An 18,669-nucleotide genomic window follows, 5' to 3' on the forward strand; every position below is an offset into this window, starting at 1 on the left:
AGGGTTAAAATCCTCCTTTTTCAAAATATTCTTATTTCTGTTTCCTGAATTTTTTTTTTTGTTGTATTACGAATTTTTCTCAAATGATGAATTTTTTAATTGCATATTCTGGCATCTCTAATATCAATATGCTTCCGTCCTCGGACCGAGGCATATAATGTATTCAACTTATATTCTGATAAAATTCGTAAACACAAAAAAGAAGTTTCTTGAAATAGTCATAGTTTATTATAATTACAATAAAAAAAATTAAAAAAAAAACTGTTCTCTCTATTTTGTTTGTTAGTGGCTTTTGTGGTCATTTTTTCTTTTACTTGAATTTTTCGTGTCGTTTTCCCGGACAACCAAAATAAATTGTAGTGTTTTGGCCCTTTTCATAAGGACATGGACATGTAGCTGCTAAACCTTAGAAATGTTGGACTGAAACAAAGAACTGCATTTCTCTTGACATAAGCAAAACCCGTGTATTACCAAGCCAAGTTTATAGTGGCTCTCCATCGAGCCTTATCGATCGACACCTGTGACAATTCATTTTGTGTAATGCCAATTTAATCAGATTTCAAGATATAAACAAAACTAGAACGTAGTGCGATAAAAGCGATGGTTAATATCATCTGTCGTTTGTAAATATCCCCGATACTATTTTTTGACATCGGTGTCATCATAAACTTGCTTTAAACATGGTTTACGTTCGTTTTTTAACAAAACGTTTTGTCATAATTGGCCAAGCTATTACTGGAATAAAGCAAGATTGAGATATCGTAATGAACGCCTACACAAAATGTAAATGTTTGTTGATACAATGATGCACAATGCAATCAATGACGTAAGGGACTTGATAAAATAAGGGATTATGACGTATAAGACGCCATCTTGTGTTATCTAATGAGTGTAGCTGTCATCAATATGGATGCTTCACAATTTGTGTGCATTTTCTATATCTTGAATAGTCTGCAATCAGACCTATAAATTAAGGCCATAAATAATCAATTATATTTATATAAACAGACGGTCCAGAACTCAATTTTATTGACTGGTTAAGAAAGCAGTCAATGGGAAACTTTGACAAGCTCATGACTACAACATCACTTGCCAAGCTAATTGTTTCAAGCCATGACCAGTCGTATTCATTAAATTGGTGATCTGTTATGTTAAAAACAGAAAATTATAGTTTATATATGTGTATGAACATAGCGTGTACTTGAAAAAAAAGAAAAAAAAAGAAATGAATATATTTGCTAGATCATTAAAAAAAAATTACCTTTTTGTTTGACCATAGTCTGTTTGTTTGTATGACCAAAAAGTAATATACAATTTTTCGTCCACAGGGTGATTTATAAACTGTTCGGAGAATCTTTTGAACAATTGTGTTTCTTTCCTCTTAAAAAATTTCTAACGACAAAAAATGAATCTCACACTTATATTTAGGGCTGCCAACATTGTTGCAGCAGCCTTCATGATCATCGGTGGTGTCATGACTTGTATCGCAGGAGGTATAATCAGATATATTGTAGTGTAATACCAAACTTTAATACTGTTTATGATAATTCTAGGTTTTCCCAACTTTATTCAGGGTATTTTCGTCATGTAAACAGCAAGAGAATATCGTCTTTTACTACATCGTGCATATGCTAAATATGTACTTTCTATAGATTGTTCGGTATTATGACAGCTATATTTGAATTTAGATTGCCAGCTATGATCACCCAATTTGCCTCCTTTATGTTCTCTTTCCTGGGCCGTGGTGTTTGTAAGTAGATATTTCTCTGAATCATTAGCAAGAAACTTACTCTGTTGTTTATTAGTTTATATTTTGTAAGATGACTATTTTTTATATTCCCATGTTTTACTAAGCGACATATGTAGCATTGGTTGTATCACACTCAATTATAATGGATTAGGGCTTGCCTCTGGAATTATAGTAAGTGTTATGCCAGATGTACCAAAAGCTTTTTTATTAATCAAATTGATTAAGGTTCTTGTGATTGGTGTTGGATTCGTAGTACTTCAATTTACGCATATTGAAGCCCCATCTAATATGCAAAAGCGTGCGTATGAAGACGCTGTTGGATATTCTACTCAAATCGGTGATGGCACTTCACCCACAGGAGCTGGCTTTGGTCAAGATAGTTTCTCTCCAACCAGTGCTGGAAATCCACAATATCCTACAGCCAATTATGCCAGCCCCGGTGCAGTTTAAACACAATTACAAAAAAAAACACTCTTTTATCACTTATAAATAAATTCCTCTACCTTTTTAATTGCTGTAAATCTACTGTTTTTTATTTCTAAATGGCGAGAATATCTAATCCTCGAGATTGTTACCATCACCACCGAAAACACCCTTACGATAATGCTCACGTTGTTTTCTTAACCAAGCTCTGTAGCCACGAACAGATTGAATTTTCTCACCATAGTAGTCGGGAACAGGGTTACGGATAGAATTAAGACGAGCATCGGCACGATTCTTTTTGATATGCTCAAAAAACTCCTTATCACGAACATCCATAGCATGAGCAACCTTACCGTTCATCAATTTAAAGAAAGTGTTGCCAACAATAGGACCTAATAAAAAGCCACCAAAACCCTAATTCAAAAAAAAAAAGGTAAGCCTTTTCATGTGCCAATGTCATTTTTTGTTCACTTACAGCACCAATGGTACTGGCTACAGCTGCCATGAGAGGATCCATGCCGAGAACTTTTGTCAAGGGATCAACTTGCATTTGAAGAAAATAAGCAAATGTACCGGCAGCAGGAGCGACTGTGGTAGGTAAATAGAAGGCAACTTCGTAAGCTCTTCTCTTCTTTCTTAACTTGAAATAATCATCCCAAGTAGGAATAACGGCTTGTGTTGAAGCAGTGCTATTCAAACGAACTTGGCTTGATAAAAAGGGTCTCAGTAATTGAGATCTGATTGGTGACAAGGCCATTTTTTATTTGGTGTGTATGTGTATATTTAAAGAAGAAAAAAGAAAAATAATTTTTTCAAGCTGCTAAAAGAATGACGTTGGCAGTGGTTTGGGGGAACTTGAATTGTGTTTTTTTTTTTTTTTGGTTTTTTCAATATTCTCTTTCTCTTTTCTTTCTCCATTGAACCTACTTGAAACAATAACCTTTTTTTATTGAAACAAAATGAATATGAAATAAAGAAAATAAAGAAGGGAAATGTCTACTTTTGTATTTGCACCAAGTTGGGTTACTTATCCAAACCATCCTAAAAGTAAGAGTGATATTTGTTGTTGTGTTATAGTCTGTTTAACTTATTTGAACAACAGGTCTAAAAGAAGAAGCTGACGAATTTCCTACATTGATCAGCCATTCTAAGAATATTAATACAAGCAACAAGAAAGAAAATAATGTATGGTCAAACCCTTCCTTGATCCAGAAAATCCATCACGAAGAGGAGGAAGAGGTTGATTATGAAGAAAATAAATATGAACTGGAAAGATTAAAAGCACTTGTGCCAAAGACAAGGAAATCAGTAATCAACTCTTCTTCAACTTCAATACCAAGGAGGAATATCAGAATAAAAAGAAAAATTGTTAAACCAAAAGAACCTCTGATCACTTCAAAATTGCCACCACCACCGCTATTACCATCGCCACCACTATTACCATCACTACCATCAGAGCCACCACTATTGCCACCACTATTATCAGAGCCGCCTCCGCCAGCTCAAGTTATCAAATCTCTGCCAAAATATTACATATCAGAACAAGAACAACAACATTTCATCTATTTTATCAAGGCATGGACCTCGACCGGAATTATATCCACTAATAATATTTACAATAGAGATTATTCTTATTTCAGTAATATCAGCAGTAATAGTAGCCACACAAGCAACAGCAGCGATACTAGCTTTCAAAGCGATGCAACTTTGTATACAAGTAATTCTTACTTTCATCACGACCCTTTTTAACATTTTATAAACACATACATTTTTATAAAGATAGGTTAGCCAATCTTTATTTCTTTACGTAAAAAAACGGACGAAACTGGGATAATTAATATGCCTGTATTCGTCTTAAAAGGAATGTACAATTTTACCTCTCTACTAGCAAACAAGTTCCTTTAAAATTGCATATTTTTACTGTGGCGTTGCTTTGCTCATCCCCCTTCTAGAAAATGCACCTTTTTAAACAAGTGGGCTGCTTTTTAAAAATAAAGACACGAATGTGTAACAAGAGAAGAAAAAAAAACCAGATGGCTAAAAAAAAACTTTTGTAGCTTGGAATAGATGTCACTAAGAGTGAGCATCTTTATTTTTTCTTTCTTCCTTTGGTGTTTACAAACATTGTAAAATAGCACTGATTTATCACAAAGAGAAAAACTAGTGCGTGCGTGCTAGGTTTACGAACATGAAGGTTTAACCGGATCCCATTTGTTGAATGGGAGGGGGGAACCGGACTGTGCACCGTTACTTATTGACAACACCATCAAAGTAGAGGGGGGGGGGGGGAGGGAATTGATTGCATTATTGTCCAATTGCATAAATGAAATAAAATTCTATTGTTCGTATGGAATAAATAAGAAGAAGGGCACTTGTCTTTTTACATTTGGTCTGTTTTTAAATAAATCATGATTTTGAGGATCGCCCCGTTATCAGTTGTACTAAAATCTATTGGCTCAATTTTCTGAAGTCTGAGAAACGCTACCCAAAAAATCCAGAAATTAAAAATAGGTGTCACCGTATCAGAATCGTGAATCCAACAGCTTTTATTTGTTTGAGTTGAAATGTTCTGTTTACATAAAACTACGGCTAGATAGAACATGATGTATTATTTCAACAATTGCAAATGATACGCTTATGTTTGTGGTATGTTGAGAGGTACGAGAATGTTTTAAGCTTTACACTAACCTTTTCAAAATCACAAAAAAAAAGTTGTCTCCCATTCTTTAAGTTTACATTTTTCTCCCAAACCAAAACAATAAATAATACTTCTCCGGCATTATTTTCCTTTTTCTTTCTTTCTTATTCCCCCATCCCCCCAAAAAAAAAGATGACTGTGTATTCATTACTTGAGGAAGTTGCTCCTCCAAAGAGACATCATACTAGACGATGGCAAATCGGATTTCTAATTCTAGGAAGTCTTGCGATTGTCGCCGGTGTTATTTTGGTACGACGTAATCAACAACAAGATGATACTCTTCTGGATAAAACTGACGACCAGAACATCACAGTTCCTGTTCGATCCATTAATTTCACTATACCCAATCAAGATAAGCTATATTACGTGGATCTCGATAAATACCCTGTTGAAGACAATATGATTAAGCTATTTGCTACATCACAAGCAACTTTACAATCTTTAATTATCGACAAGCTATCCCACAAAAAGCAAAATGGAAATTGGACCGATGACTGGTTAGCTCAACCCAATAGCAACACCAATTATGCTTGTGATAGTCAATTACTTCCTTACCCCATTTTACGTAAGATTGTTGCTGAATATACACCACTGAAAAATTCAGATGCACTCTATGATGTCGAGACAAACATCGATTTTTCAAAACCTTTTGTTGTCTTGCCATTTTCAAAGCAACCAAATTTAATTCAGGGGCAAAAGGTGTGCGTTCGTGTGGTGGTCCCTTATCAAAATATTGCGGGCAATGATACATATCACTTACTGTATAGACCTTATGATCACAACAATCAAAGATTGACCTCTCCGTGGTGGGATACCATGATGACAACCCTGGAAAATATTGATACAAACGCCACTTTACCCATTACTTTACAACCTTGGTCCGGACATGCTCTTCTCCGTAATAACGCCCGAGAATTAAATCATGTCAACAATCAAATACCTGAATGGAGTCGCTTACGTGAAGACGAAATCTATGAACGAGAAAAAATGCATGTGTATGAAGCTACCGTCACACTTCCTCCAAACGGTACATACCAATTACAGAGTTTATTAGAATTCGTGGAAGGAAGATACAATTTCGAGTTTGGTCCCGTATCACCTTATAAGCCCGTCAATTTACCCGTGTACCCTTCAGACAGTAAACAAATCATTATTGGATCACAAGACAAAGAATCCATTGAACAAAAGCAATTAAAAGAGCATTTGGCTTTGCCACTCTGTAAAGGTGCTGATAATGCCGGAAGGTGGTTACCCTGGCCTAGAATTAATTCAACCGACAGTGATTATGCATCCAAAGAAGATTTACATTTAATTGCAGGTCTAACTCGCAATGGAAAGTATTGGGCCCCTTATCAATGCAGATACCGACATATTTCTTATGAACAATTTAACCGATGCGCTGCAAATAAATACTCAAGAGGAATAGATCTTTATGGTGATTCAAACATAAGAAGATCCGTCAAGAAGTTTGTTAGTCATGGTCAATGGTGCAAAAATTGGGAACATCATATTGATACTCCATTACTACCTGAAGATCAAGCACCTATTGTCAATCAATCCTTAATAAAGCGTCAACAAGTAGGTTATGGTCGTCCGGAAGATTATCGTTATATCAATCCATCTCAAACACGCTCCTGTTACTGTGAGGATTACTCGGAAGAATTTTGGAAGCCAGAATGGTTTAATGGTAATGCCAGAAGATTCGATTTACAGTACACCAATTCTGTTCAACAATCTTTAGCGCTTGGTCTTACTGAATGGGATCAAAAAGGGACTGGAAACATCACCTATCTACGTACACATGATGTTGTACCCATCAGTTCTTATAAATGGGATGGCTTAACTTATTTAAATAATCCTGCGTGGGATACAGCGGTTCCTACCAGTACAAAACCTGTTGATATTGCCATTTTCTCTCTGGGTAACTGGGATGCTGCCTTTGCAAGGTTGGAACCTTTTTTGAACGATGTTGATCATCTGATCCGACAAATCAGGGAACATTATGACCTTTCCAAGACCCGTATTATTTACCGTACAGCACAATATTATTGTTGTCGTATCGATACTTCTGGTCGTACACGTCAAGTCAGTGGCCCCAGATTGGACGTGTTTGACAAAGAGGTTCAATTGCGCTTTAAACGTGAATTAAAAGCTGAAATATGGGATACTTATACTTTGGGTGAAAGTAAGCCATGGGATGAGAAAATCACTAGTATTACCTGTCCTTCCAATCATGTTCCAGCCGATCAAGTAGAGATTGAAAATCAAGTTCTCATGAATGGGCTATGTAATTTGTAATAATAAATAAAAATAATAATACATACAACCTTTCCTTTTTATTGCTTTGTGTAAAAAATATAATATATTCTATAATGCGAGCTCGCCTGTTTCAGTCAAATCCTGGTGACCAATATCAATGGATTTGTTGTCGGATAAACGAACTACCTTGAAATCTGTAGTGAACCATGACTTTGGTCCACTACGTCTAGAGGCAAAATGAACTCGTGCACGTTCACCTATTTTGTTATATTTAATCAGGTGTTATAATAATCCAACACTTTTTTTACTTTTGTACCTGTTGATCCCTTGACGTCAAATCCAATATCAATTTTACCCTTCAAGTGGTTCACAGTACCACTAATCCAAGGCCAAGAATCTGCATAATCGACTTGATCTCCCACTAGAGCAATGACTCGGGGATCGTAACGCACAGTAAACAAAGTACCGTGAACAACACTACTGGACAAACGTTGGTGGTTTAAAGCAGCTCCAAGACCGACACCCCAAACCACAGCACCGACACCGATACCTGTCCAAAGCCAACGTTTTTTAGAAGGTGGAGGAGGTTTGGGTAATTCACGCTCAACCACAACGGTCTTTGAGGCAAAACGACGTGCTGATAATCGAACTGAACTCGTCACTGAACGTGCTAATATACGGCTGGATAACATTTTTTTAAAGGTATGTGTATGGAAAAAGGGGCGGGAAATATATACCCATGAGAACACTCAAAGAGGTTATTTTATCACGTCACGTTTACAAAGTCCGTACGCACTGTCAAATTTATGCTACACATTCATCTAAAAAAATATGTATTTATTTAAGCTTGTCCTGTCAATTCTTTCGTTTCCTCCTCATTTTGCTTTAAATCCTCAGATACATATTTATCCAGTAACTGCTGCTTTCGCCTTTGCACTAGATATGCCTCTACTTCCTTTTGAGTTGGTACCGAACCAGCTTCTGCAGGCGCATCTTCGACTTGTCTTTCACCGGTAACTGGATCCACTTCCATTTTTCCTGGCTCATCAACGGATACTTTTTCCTCATCAGGAGCATCAAATAATTTAGCAATCAACTCCTTTTCAAGCGCTTTTTCGTATTCGAGTAAAATTGAATCCTCCTCATCACGATAGCCATAATAATCTGCATCAATATCACGATTAATTTCACTTCTGGAACGATTGGTGGATTCGGGAGCTATTTTGGGATGTGTTAATAACAATATGAGCCCACACTATTGCCCAAATTACTTGCCAGCTTTTTCAAATAATTCTCTTACACCAGGTAAATCCCTTGCACGTCCAAAATATCTAGATGAATGAAATAAGACGTTGAATATACTCGTTTATGCAGCCTTCCAATATTAAAATTTACTTGTATCCTCTTGTTCCAGGCACTTCTCTACCTTCGTAATTCAGCATTTTAGGTGCAGATCTCTATTGATGCTTGTGTTTAAATTATGTCCTCTTTCGTTAATGTCTTTGTAAATTCACTTACGGTATAATCAGCACCGCCGAGTTCTTGAATTCTCTTTTCCCAGTGGTATTTCTGACCCATCATTTTATTGATATCATCGTTAAGATCGCGAACTTGGTAATCAGATAAACTAACTGATTTGAACACACACAAAAAAAAGATTAGCTTAATGAAATTGGTAATGTGTCGTCCTTTTTACCATCCTGAATTTTAGAAATCTTTCGTGAAATTTCACTAAGAATATCTCTACGCCATTTCTCTGCTTCTGTCACCGTATTCACAACGCCGGCAAAGCCAGGTCTACGTTCTCTACGTTTTCCTAAACCCAACTCAGCCGCTTGGGCTTCACGGAAACGATACAACATAGACTGTGCTTTCTCTTCATTACGGGCCTTTTGTCAGAATGTTAATATCAATGATCCAGTACAAGCTGTTAATGTTTACCATTTTGATTGTTAAATTTAGAAAGAGAAAGTGCTGAAAAAAAAAAATACAGAAAAAAGTCGGAGGCAATTAAAATAAAAAGTGTCAACGTCACAGTGATATGAGCCATCGCACTTGAAAAGGGTAACTTTCAATTAATGTGTTTACTAGGATCTTACAAGCGCTAGTAATAGTTATACTGAACAGTTGTAGTAGCAACAAACTACTTGATTCTTTAAGGTAGATTTGTCTTCAGTTATACATTCAACAATAGAGTTGTATTCGTATGCAATACAAAACAAAGACGAAGAAAGTACTGACAAATGTTAAATTTTTCATGTAACGCGACTTTAATTTCTTTAAGTGCATGTACGTTAGGCTATACTATGTATTAATTGACAATATGGCACTTTGACTTTCATGCACTTTTGGGGTGTAAATGTCTCGGATATCGAAGGCAAATTGTCGATGACCATTGTGAAGGGTATTGCACACAACATCCGACTTTTTTTTTTTTTTGGCCGACAATCCCCGCAAAAAAAAAATCCGCTTGTCAACTAGAAAAAGAAATTCTTTCTTTTGCCATTTGCTTTTTCTTCATTTTCTTACATTATGCTTCGTCTGTCTCGTACTTTGGTACGCTTACCAAAGCCTGTACAAGTATTAGCTCGTCGCTCTTTGACGACAACCACAATGGCTCAAAAGGTTTACTTTTTAAATGGCACTTTACGTTTATAAAAACAAAAAAAACGTTAATCATTGCTTATAGACAACTGTAGGTAAAACTGTAGCCTGGACAACAGTAGGTACTTGCTTAATTACAGCTAGTTACTTGGGTTTAAAAGAACCTGCTTATTCTGAAGCACCTGCCTATGTTGGTACAGTTGAAGGTAAAACCCGGGACATAAATAAAAAAAATTGAGTCAAAAAAATTAAAAGTTGACGTATAAAATTAGACCCAGCAACACATCTAGCTTTCCCCGTGTTTTTAAACACGGATAATGAATGGAAAAGATTGGTAGGCTTAGGTGTTCGATTTGTCAGCTTTTTGAAAATCAATGTCTACGTTCTTGGTTTATATATGCGTAGTGAGGACATTGGAGCTTTAAGACAATTATGGAAGAATTTCGATAAAGCAAAGTTTTTGGAAAACAATGATTTGGCCGAACAGTTCTTGGAACAGCCCTACGATATCAGTATTCGCATTGGTAAGGAGCAAATACAATTGCCGTTTATTACATATCATTTACTTACTTCAAACCAGTTCCCGCTCGTGGAACAAACACACAGCATCCACAGTGTTAAAAACGCAAATTCGTGATATAACCAATATGCCGGAATAGCATCGTTTTTGTTTAAAAAGAACAATACCGACAAGTTTATTTGACTCACCGTCCAAAGCCAATTATATCAGCTCCTGAAAAACAAATGGTGGGTTTATGTTGCTTGAGTACGTAATTAATGCAGCAATGTATGTCATGTGTTTCCCAAAAGATGCGACATTGTTGAATATTTATGAAATGTTCCAAAGATTTTTGATATCAGTTATCATTAAAGATAAAATCTGAACATTGCTCAATTCATCAGAGCTTGATATACTCACAGAACAATAAGTAGAACGTGCAATAATAAAAAAAAACCAAGATAAAGTTTCTCACAAAAAATACAAACAAAAAAACTTTGGTTGAATTATTTTATACCTGATGGATATTGTGTATTTTATAGAGCATACATTTACACTCCATTTTTTTATCTGTAAAAGTAGTTTTTATTGCTTCAAGATTAGCATTAAAGCATAAAAAGAATATGTTATATGTAATAGTATCCTATGATTATTTTTCAGGTTGCACAATAAAGCATATCTGCTTGAGCTAAATAAAATGTACAAATAATGCCTAATACGATTGGACATAGAAAGTAATTTTTAAAGCGAAAACGTCGTTATGATGCATCAAAAATGTCGTGTGACATTATTTCTTCTGTCGTTTCATCATACATGAAAAAAAAAGAGGTGCGATGGGAGTTGTGTACCACTCTCAGCCTTTCAAACAGTTGCATTGACAACTAATCCGACTTAGTGTGACCATGTGTCAGTAAATTTTCTATTGGTATATTGGGCACGTCTTTGTTGCCCTGTATATAAAGTAAAAAAACCGGGTACAAATTCCATCATCTATCATAATGTCTTCTACAAAAAAAAGGACCAAGATTTGCCATTGCAACAAGTGTGGCGGTTGCTCAGTTCCAATCAATACTGCTACACGACATGCCGAAAAAAAAATGTACGAGGAGTCATGCCAAAAGGCGGCAGCTTCCAAAAGAAGTTTGGATGAACTAGAAGAAAGTGTGTAACCCTCATCAGATATTTACCTACAACAAACTGTAATCTATACTAACAGAAATTTTAATAGATGACGCCGTAGTAGACACCAGCTTAGAATTTTCACGTTTGAACGTATCTGTTATTGAAGCAGAGTTTGCACATGTTAATATCAGTTCGACTCAAGTTGATAACCATTTTCAGGATGAATGCTCTTCAGGTATGCATACAAAAAAATGATTTATAACATGATGCTGAGTAATGTTTCAAGATGATGAGCGCGATTATGAAGAAGGCTTTATCTTTGATCAATCCTATAGCATTGATGCAAATGATGATAATGAAAATCAGGTTATTGTCGAAAGCAGCAGTGAGATATATTGGACCGATGAAGTTCTCAAAATGCTAGATGATTTGGATGATCAAGGTGAAAAATTTATCATAAAAAAAGGTAGGCTTGAATTTCGGAATAAATATTTGCAACTTTATTGAAACAATCGTAGTCCAACAAAATAATCATCCCAGAATACCACAAGATCCCACTTACTTGTTTATTTGTTGTTTTGTACTTATATTCCAAATGGACTTCTTGACTATCATCGCTACACACAAATTACTTGATCTGTTCCGTATGCTATTCAGCAATTTTGAGTTTCCAAAATCGTTACCCACGATCAAGCTTCAAACTGGATTTATCGATCTTACCAAAGATATGACTGTCTACGCAACTTGTCCTAAATGCTATTCAGTTTATCTTTATGCTACAAGCAACGGGTTAACACAGCCTGGGCCTCCACAAATATGTACATTTATCAATATCCTCAAAAAAGTACCTTGTCAAACCCCATTATTTCAAAACGGTTCCGATACTCCAATCAAAAAGTTTGTATACCATTGTCTTATAAGTTCGATCCAAAAGTTGTATCTGAGAGAAGGATTCGAGGAGAAGTGTGAAGAATGGCGTAGTTTTGAAGAGGCTGTAAACCCAACTGATATGATGTACCATTGCTCCCAGGGAAAAATGTGGAGAAGCATTCTTTCTCCCAGTGGCGACCCTTTTGTAAACAGCAGTAGATCTTTATGTTTGACATTGAATGCAGGTTAGAATACAAAAAAAAAAAAAAAAAAAAAAAAAAAAAAAGGTAAAGACGAGATATACTTACAACCCAGTTAAACATAGATGGATTCCAACCATATGATACTACCTCCGCTTCTTGCGTCGCTTTTTATCTGCAAGTAAATAATTTACCAGTCGAGGAACGCATAAAGAAAGAAAACACGATACTGCTTGCATTAATCGAAGGACCGCATGAACCCAACACTTGTCAAACACAACGCCTATTATCCATTGTTACAAACCAACTTCGCTCCTTGTATTTTGGTGTTCAAATGTCTACATTCAACTCTGGAAAACATGGCCAAGATTACGGTGCTACTGTCAGAGCCTGTTTGTATCAAATCTTGTGCGATTTACCCATGCAACGAAAATTGAGCGGATTTACTGGATTTTCTTCTACGCGATCATGTTTCCGATGTGATAGATCGTTTAAAGTTTTTCCTGACACATCTAATTTGGATTATTCCGGCTTTGATGCTGTGCATTATCCTGCAAACGCCAATAAGAAGCTGAATGACATTCAATCCGACAAGTGGTTAAATAGCCATAATAACGCCGAAAGACATCGCCAAGACAGGGCCCACGGTATGAGATATAGCGTTTTAAGGAGTTTGAGGTACCTTGATCTTGTAAAAGCTACCACCCAGGATCATTTACATTGCATTTGGCTGGGTCTTGCAAAATCAATTATGTCAAAGTATGAAGAATTTGGATTTTTTAAACCACAACACTATCAGAGGTATTATAAATTTATGACACTATATATACGCAAATGTCATTACTAACCTTGTGTAAAAATGTTCCAGTATGGCCGCACTCGCTTCAAGTATCATCACGCCCAACGGTTGCAGCTCTATACATGCCAAAATAAAAGGAGGTTTTTCTTATATGAAGGGCATCGAATTCGAAATCTGGACCTTGCACTATTCCGAATATGTCTTAAAGTACATGATTGTTTCTGATAGATTAGTTGATGGATTTCATAAAAAGCATTATGCAAACTGGTTACAATTTGTGCAAGCTTGTAGAATTGTTGTACAACCCGCGATTACTACAGCCCAGGCATTCGAAGCACGAGAACTCTTCCGCTGTTTTTGCAAAGACTATGTGGTACTTTTCGGCCCTGAGGCAATCAAACCTAACTATCATTACGTCCTCCACCTGTCAGAAAATATTGAATACTATGGCAGTACATTCAACACTTCTTGTTTCTCTCTCGAAAGAATGAATGGTGTCCTAAAGCAGTCGACAGAGAATAGAAACCTTCGATCAATTCAAACTTCGTACATGACAAATTTTTTGGAAAGCATTCATATCTCGTCTCTCATTAAACAATTAACAAGCACCAATATCATTTCTAAAGATCAAGCCCACATTCTCCACAACACCAGCGCTATCAACCAATCCTTATACACAAGCTCCAGTCCTCAAGATCGCATTAATTTTTACAAATTGTCTTCCTATGAATATACCAATTCGGGAGGTGTGGTGACCGGATCAGAAATGCTATACTCTCATCCGAATATTATCCCTACTAACTTTGATGAAATTAAATCCACTCCGCTCGATCCTTCACACCATATGCTTCTTATTGAATATTACACTCTATGCTACCCAAATCGTTCATTCACCAATCTCTTTCATTTAACCACGACAAATCTATGCAACAACCATGGTAATTCACTTTCCAATAACATTCCTTCAATTTATGTTGGTGCCGACGCCAGAATATCCAAACAATTTCAATCTGATATTATGTACAAAAGCCGTATGGCAAGATCGATGAAAGGTGCGTATATTCAAACATTCTTTAAAAACAATCATTCGTCGGAGTCCGTTGCCTGCTTTTACGGCGAGATACAATATTTCTTTCAACACGTCGTAAATGTTAACGGCAGTGTTACCCCCCACACATTCGCTTTCGTACGGTGGTTTATCCCCGTCAACCCTGGTAACAACATTTTAGAAAATGAAACTATGGAAATATGCAAAGGCTATGAAAATACAAATGTTCATTCGATTTTACCTGTACATAGAATACACAACGCAATCACGGTTGCATGTAGTTCTGACAATTCTAGTAATCCACGAATTCAAAACGGCTGCATTGTAATAATTCCTCAAGAAAAAAAAATATATGTTTAAGCTAATTCACCTATGCCCTTTTTTAATTTCAATAAACCACTATGAATATGTAAAAAATTGTTGTTGGAAAAGGGGGAGCAGATTAAAAAAGAAGAAAAAAATTGTTTATTTACAATTCAGGAACTCGGGCCCAGTCGGGTGCCTGATTTAGAAATTCGGGCTTGATCACCACATGCTTGAAACGTCCCGTATCCTTTGTCTCCTTTTCTTTTTGGGCGTTTTTTCTCAAAATGAGATCATACTCATCGAAATGTTGAAAGGCGCGACGAGCCTAAAGACGAATTGATTTAGTATGTATTCTATTAATAGGAATACACTCATATTGTATACCTCATTTGTGCGCCAATGGGGCACCATAACCCGCAAGCGTGAGTTTTTTTCGGTCATCCCTATTTCCGAATCCGTGCTTTCCTCGTCACTTTGGAGTTGCTCTATCAAGAGCTTCTCTATGTCATCACCATAAGCATCTCTCATTTTTTTGCCATACTCCTCGTTGACCATCACGTTTTTTCTGTGCTTGCATTTCTACAATTATATTAAATATTAACCTTGGAAACGCCTTGCATATTCGTAACTTACAGAAATTCTTCTTCCCTTTCTTGTACTTTTCTTATTTTTAAAAGCTTTGCTGCGGGAGATTGCTTTTCGTTATCCTGCTTACGGCGAAAGACATTTCTGATCTTGTTTTGAAGATCGTTGTAGGTAATGGATTCCGTCCAGTTCTTTTTGGTTGACAATGTGATTTGAGCACCAACAAAATCGATAATATTTTTAGTTATACGGGTGTTCTCTACCGTCATAAATGCCTTAGATAGGTTCCACTCCAGATTACCAACCTTCTGGTTAGCAATGGACGTTTTAATCCAGGCCTATAATTACAAGGTAGATTAGATATATGAACGGTTCTCTATTCTTGGTGACATACCGACAAACTATTGTAAAGTGCACCCCCTATTTGGAAAGGAGGTACATTTCCATTAGTCAATGCGGGGGTAGCTGAAGAAACAGCAGCTTCACCGGAAAGAATAGACAATATTTTGTCAATTTTATCTTCCACCATGTCAAGTCGTGCCCTCAAAATTTCTCCGGTAACGATGGCTTCCTTGACCTCATTTTTTATACTGTTCAGATCATTTTTAATTCCTGTTATCTGAAAACATTTTACAAAGGCACCAACAGTTGCTGAATCATCTCTGCTGCTTAATTGCGACGTATTCATGGGAGCAATAGATACCATATCTTCTTGTTGAATATTGTCTGTCACCGACGAGACGGAGCTACTACGACTTCTAGTTGCTCTGTTAGGCAAAGAAGAATATCTTGAAGAGGGGTTGGTAGGTCTAGTCATATTTAGAATAAGTAATTTCTGGATGAAAAACGTGAAATAATCATATATACACAGATGAGCTCTCATTCAATATTATGTTTTTTTGTGATATTCCAATTGGGACCGAAACTGTGTATGACCTTTGGTACCTGACTAGTATAAATGGACTTTCAATTTTTAGGGTTTAACGTGATTTTTATTGACAAACATACTATCAAGTCTTTTAAGTATTATTCCACTCATGCATATTACGAAGCATCAGTTGCCTCCGGTGTAGAAGAAAATATAAAAGAAGGAAACAATTATTTCGGCTTTTTTAATATCTTTTCTTTCTTTTTGTTCAAACTTTCTAAAATGTAATGCTTTACTCCCATACTTGTCATGCCAAATTTTTTAACCATATATTGCTTTATTTTAGTTCTTTGAAATCCAAACATGCATATCTATTATAGGCTATCATTTGGACGTATTTCTTAGGTGCACTTTAAATGTTTTTTATATCAGCTTAACCACCTCTATTCCCGGACCATTAAGTCAGTTTAACAGTAGGTACACAAAAACAATATCTTATTAAGCATACCCGTATCTAATTTTTTTCAAAAGGTTATGCAAGCTGTAAAAATACAGGAACAACGCGACTGCTCTGCGTAATTAATTCTAATGCTTGGCCGTAGCGAATTGCGCTGGTTTACTCTACTGTGAGGTCTGATACGGGAAATACTTAGACAAAAAGATACATAGCGCTGTTTTTCTACTATTTCTATAATAAAATAAAATAAAATAGAATATACTTTCCTCATAATATTCCCTTATACATCGAATAATTTGCTATATGCAACGAGTAACGTTTATGAAACCTTACCCTTTTGTGTATGTGTGTATATGTGTGTATATGTGTGTGTATGTGTGTGTTTTTGTGTGTTTTTGTGCGAGTAGTGTAGGATCAACCCTGACAATTCCCGAAGCGTTAAATACAAATGTTTATAAAGACCTCAAAAGTAATAATAGATTAAGCTTTTAGTTTCAGATACATGAGATCATTCAGTAATTAAGTTATTTGTTTAGCCACGATTTGCATCGTTTGTTTATTTGATGAATTGCATAATGTACAAAGTTTGAAGTTCCACAAAAAAAAATAACAATTGTCATCGGAGAACGTGATGTTTGCATAACTTTAAATAGTTGCTTGCAGCTTACATCACAAAATGTGTTACTACAAGATTTAAAGTCAACCCATCCCCCCACTATATTCAAGTTAAGCAAATTCGATTGTCAATCTTTGCATGGTATTGTTCCACCCGACAGAAATCACTTTGTCGGATTAATGTCAATTGTTTGGTTGGTATTGACCCAACCGATACCAAAACTGAGACATAATTGACTGCACGAAATTAATCTTTTAACTATGTGATCTTCGCGATGGATTTCTTCGTTTATTGATGCAACGTATGAAGGAACAAAATTTGACAGAAGAGGAAGAACGAAATGTATTAGAAGGCATCCAAGACTTCAAAAAAATTTTGTGAGTATGAAGGTAAAGAAGGATACCGAATTCGTCTTTACAAAGACAAAAGAAGGCGGTCTAAAAATGGTTTACGAGGTAAATGTCCCGAACACACGTGAAATCAATAGTGGTTAAAAGCTCAACTATTACATAGGATAAGGATTGGGGAACCGTCAATAATAAATGGATCGCCAAAAACTTCATTATGAGTTACTTAGATCCCAAAGCACCATCTAGTGAAGCTGCTTTGATTGATATTGCTGATGGTCTTGAGAGGCTTTTAAATGAATCCAAATAAACCTCTTTTACTTTTCGCGTGTAGACAAACTATAGCTTTTAAAATTATTTGAAGCCAAAATTCTCAAAGTTTGAAATGTTTAATGCTCTTTAAAATAAAAATCAAGCAGTTCTTTAGGTCTCTTAAGGTCTTCGATTCGAAATTTACTCTTAATTGATATGGTCATAATTATCGGATTTGGTAGTATCACCAAAAATAATGCACAGAAAATTGCGGCTAATTCGTTTTTTTTTTACGTATTTAATTTTTGGATAGAAATTCAATTAATATTAAGTTCTTAAAGGCCTTTATATCTTGTTTCAGTAACCCATTCCTCATTAAAACACTATAGCTTTATGTGACAAACAAGTGCTAAAGTACCAATTTTGTATTTGTAACAAAATTCAGACGATATAATCTATCTATTTAAAACACTATCAGATCTTCTACAGGTTTCCTACCTTCTCATCAAGTCACAGTAGAGAGAACATACAATTATTGCTTTATCATCTTTCAATTTCACCAAGTTGTTGCTATATATTCCAGGGTTAAACCAAAAGAAGGTTTACACTTAAACGCAAAATCAGAAAGCATAGGAAACCAAGCTTAGCAGAATTAGGCAGGGACATAACAGAAGTATAAAAAATATGGACCGAAACTTGATGCACATTTGATCTTGGCAGAAAGCGCTTAGAATTTTATCGGGTATAAAAAAACTAGAACTGGATTTGCACCAGAGCTTTCTATAATTTACGCCTGCGCCAACCTATCCCCTTCCAGAACAGATTGTGCGTTACTTCTGGAAAGTGGCCTGCTACATATTGTTCCAGGCAAGTTGAAGTTAAAAGCTGAAAGACAAAAAGTAAAATAAAAGGTCTTAATGAGTACACACCAGATTATAAATTGGCAGCAAAGAAATATAAAATATA

The 18,669-nt window shown here is 35.8% G+C and overlaps 8 protein-coding genes across 8 annotated transcripts; 5 read left to right on the top strand and 3 right to left on the bottom strand.

The window, feature by feature from the left end:
• Positions 1-1,383: 1,383 nt before the first annotated feature.
• On the top strand, positions 1,384-2,267 carry EV154DRAFT_445035 (COPI associated protein-domain-containing protein). The gene is made up of 6 exons (XM_051597075.1): positions 1,384-1,493; positions 1,554-1,587; positions 1,653-1,750; positions 1,806-1,815; positions 1,867-1,921; positions 1,976-2,267. The coding sequence occupies exons 1-6, from the start codon at positions 1,406-1,408 to the stop codon at positions 2,198-2,200; spliced, it is 510 nt and encodes a 169-aa protein (XP_051456609.1). The 5' UTR covers positions 1,384-1,405; the 3' UTR covers positions 2,201-2,267.
• EV154DRAFT_512243 (mitochondrial import protein Pam17) lies at positions 2,255-3,110 on the bottom strand. Its single transcript, XM_051601908.1, has 2 exons — positions 2,649-3,110; positions 2,255-2,587 (listed from the first exon to the last, which is right to left on the bottom strand). The coding sequence occupies exons 1-2, from the start codon at positions 2,928-2,930 to the stop codon at positions 2,306-2,308; spliced, it is 564 nt and encodes a 187-aa protein (XP_051456610.1). The 5' UTR covers positions 2,931-3,110; the 3' UTR covers positions 2,255-2,305.
• Positions 3,051-4,169, top strand: EV154DRAFT_257430 (uncharacterized protein). Its single transcript, XM_051594640.1, has 3 exons — positions 3,051-3,220; positions 3,276-3,890; positions 3,953-4,169. The coding sequence occupies exons 1-3, from the start codon at positions 3,166-3,168 to the stop codon at positions 3,982-3,984; spliced, it is 702 nt and encodes a 233-aa protein (XP_051456611.1). The 5' UTR covers positions 3,051-3,165; the 3' UTR covers positions 3,985-4,169.
• A 775-nt stretch (positions 4,170-4,944) lies between these two features.
• Positions 4,945-7,197, top strand: EV154DRAFT_512247 (uncharacterized protein). The gene has a single exon (XM_051601909.1). It carries the CDS (start codon positions 5,004-5,006, stop codon positions 7,167-7,169), a length of 2,166 nt encoding a protein of 721 aa, XP_051456612.1. The 5' UTR covers positions 4,945-5,003; the 3' UTR covers positions 7,170-7,197.
• Positions 7,198-7,203: 6 nt separating this feature from the next.
• EV154DRAFT_257505 (cytochrome oxidase complex assembly protein 1-domain-containing protein) lies at positions 7,204-8,212 on the bottom strand. The gene is made up of 2 exons (XM_051594641.1): positions 7,447-8,212; positions 7,204-7,387 (listed from the first exon to the last, which is right to left on the bottom strand). The coding sequence occupies exons 1-2, from the start codon at positions 7,820-7,822 to the stop codon at positions 7,239-7,241; spliced, it is 525 nt and encodes a 174-aa protein (XP_051456613.1). The 5' UTR covers positions 7,823-8,212; the 3' UTR covers positions 7,204-7,238.
• Positions 7,972-9,019, bottom strand: EV154DRAFT_422480 (Rab43 protein; the record flags this gene model as incomplete). Its single annotated transcript, XM_051596085.1, has 5 exons — positions 7,972-8,320; positions 8,402-8,461; positions 8,526-8,587; positions 8,649-8,761; positions 8,827-9,019. Coding segments are annotated over 5 exons (777 nt in total), but the record flags the coding sequence as incomplete, so codon positions are not given.
• Positions 9,020-9,438: 419 nt separating this feature from the next.
• On the top strand, positions 9,439-10,426 carry EV154DRAFT_512253 (chalcone-flavanone isomerase-domain-containing protein). Its single transcript, XM_051601910.1, has 4 exons — positions 9,439-9,755; positions 9,820-9,940; positions 10,007-10,258; positions 10,315-10,426. The coding sequence occupies exons 1-4, from the start codon at positions 9,663-9,665 to the stop codon at positions 10,353-10,355; spliced, it is 507 nt and encodes a 168-aa protein (XP_051456615.1). The 5' UTR covers positions 9,439-9,662; the 3' UTR covers positions 10,356-10,426.
• Positions 10,427-17,487: 7,061 nt separating this feature from the next.
• EV154DRAFT_590745 (uncharacterized protein) lies at positions 17,488-17,761 on the top strand (the record flags this gene model as incomplete). Its single annotated transcript, XM_051606883.1, has 2 exons — positions 17,488-17,559; positions 17,618-17,761. 2 exons carry the CDS (start codon positions 17,488-17,490, stop codon positions 17,759-17,761), a joined length of 216 nt encoding a protein of 71 aa, XP_051456616.1.
• Positions 17,762-18,669: the final 908 nt, after the last annotated feature.

This window comes from Mucor mucedo, assembly GCF_025094135.1.
Source record: "Mucor mucedo strain NRRL 3635 chromosome Unknown EV154scaffold_59, whole genome shotgun sequence".
NCBI classification, from domain to species: Eukaryota; Fungi; Mucoromycota; class Mucoromycetes; order Mucorales; family Mucoraceae; genus Mucor; species Mucor mucedo.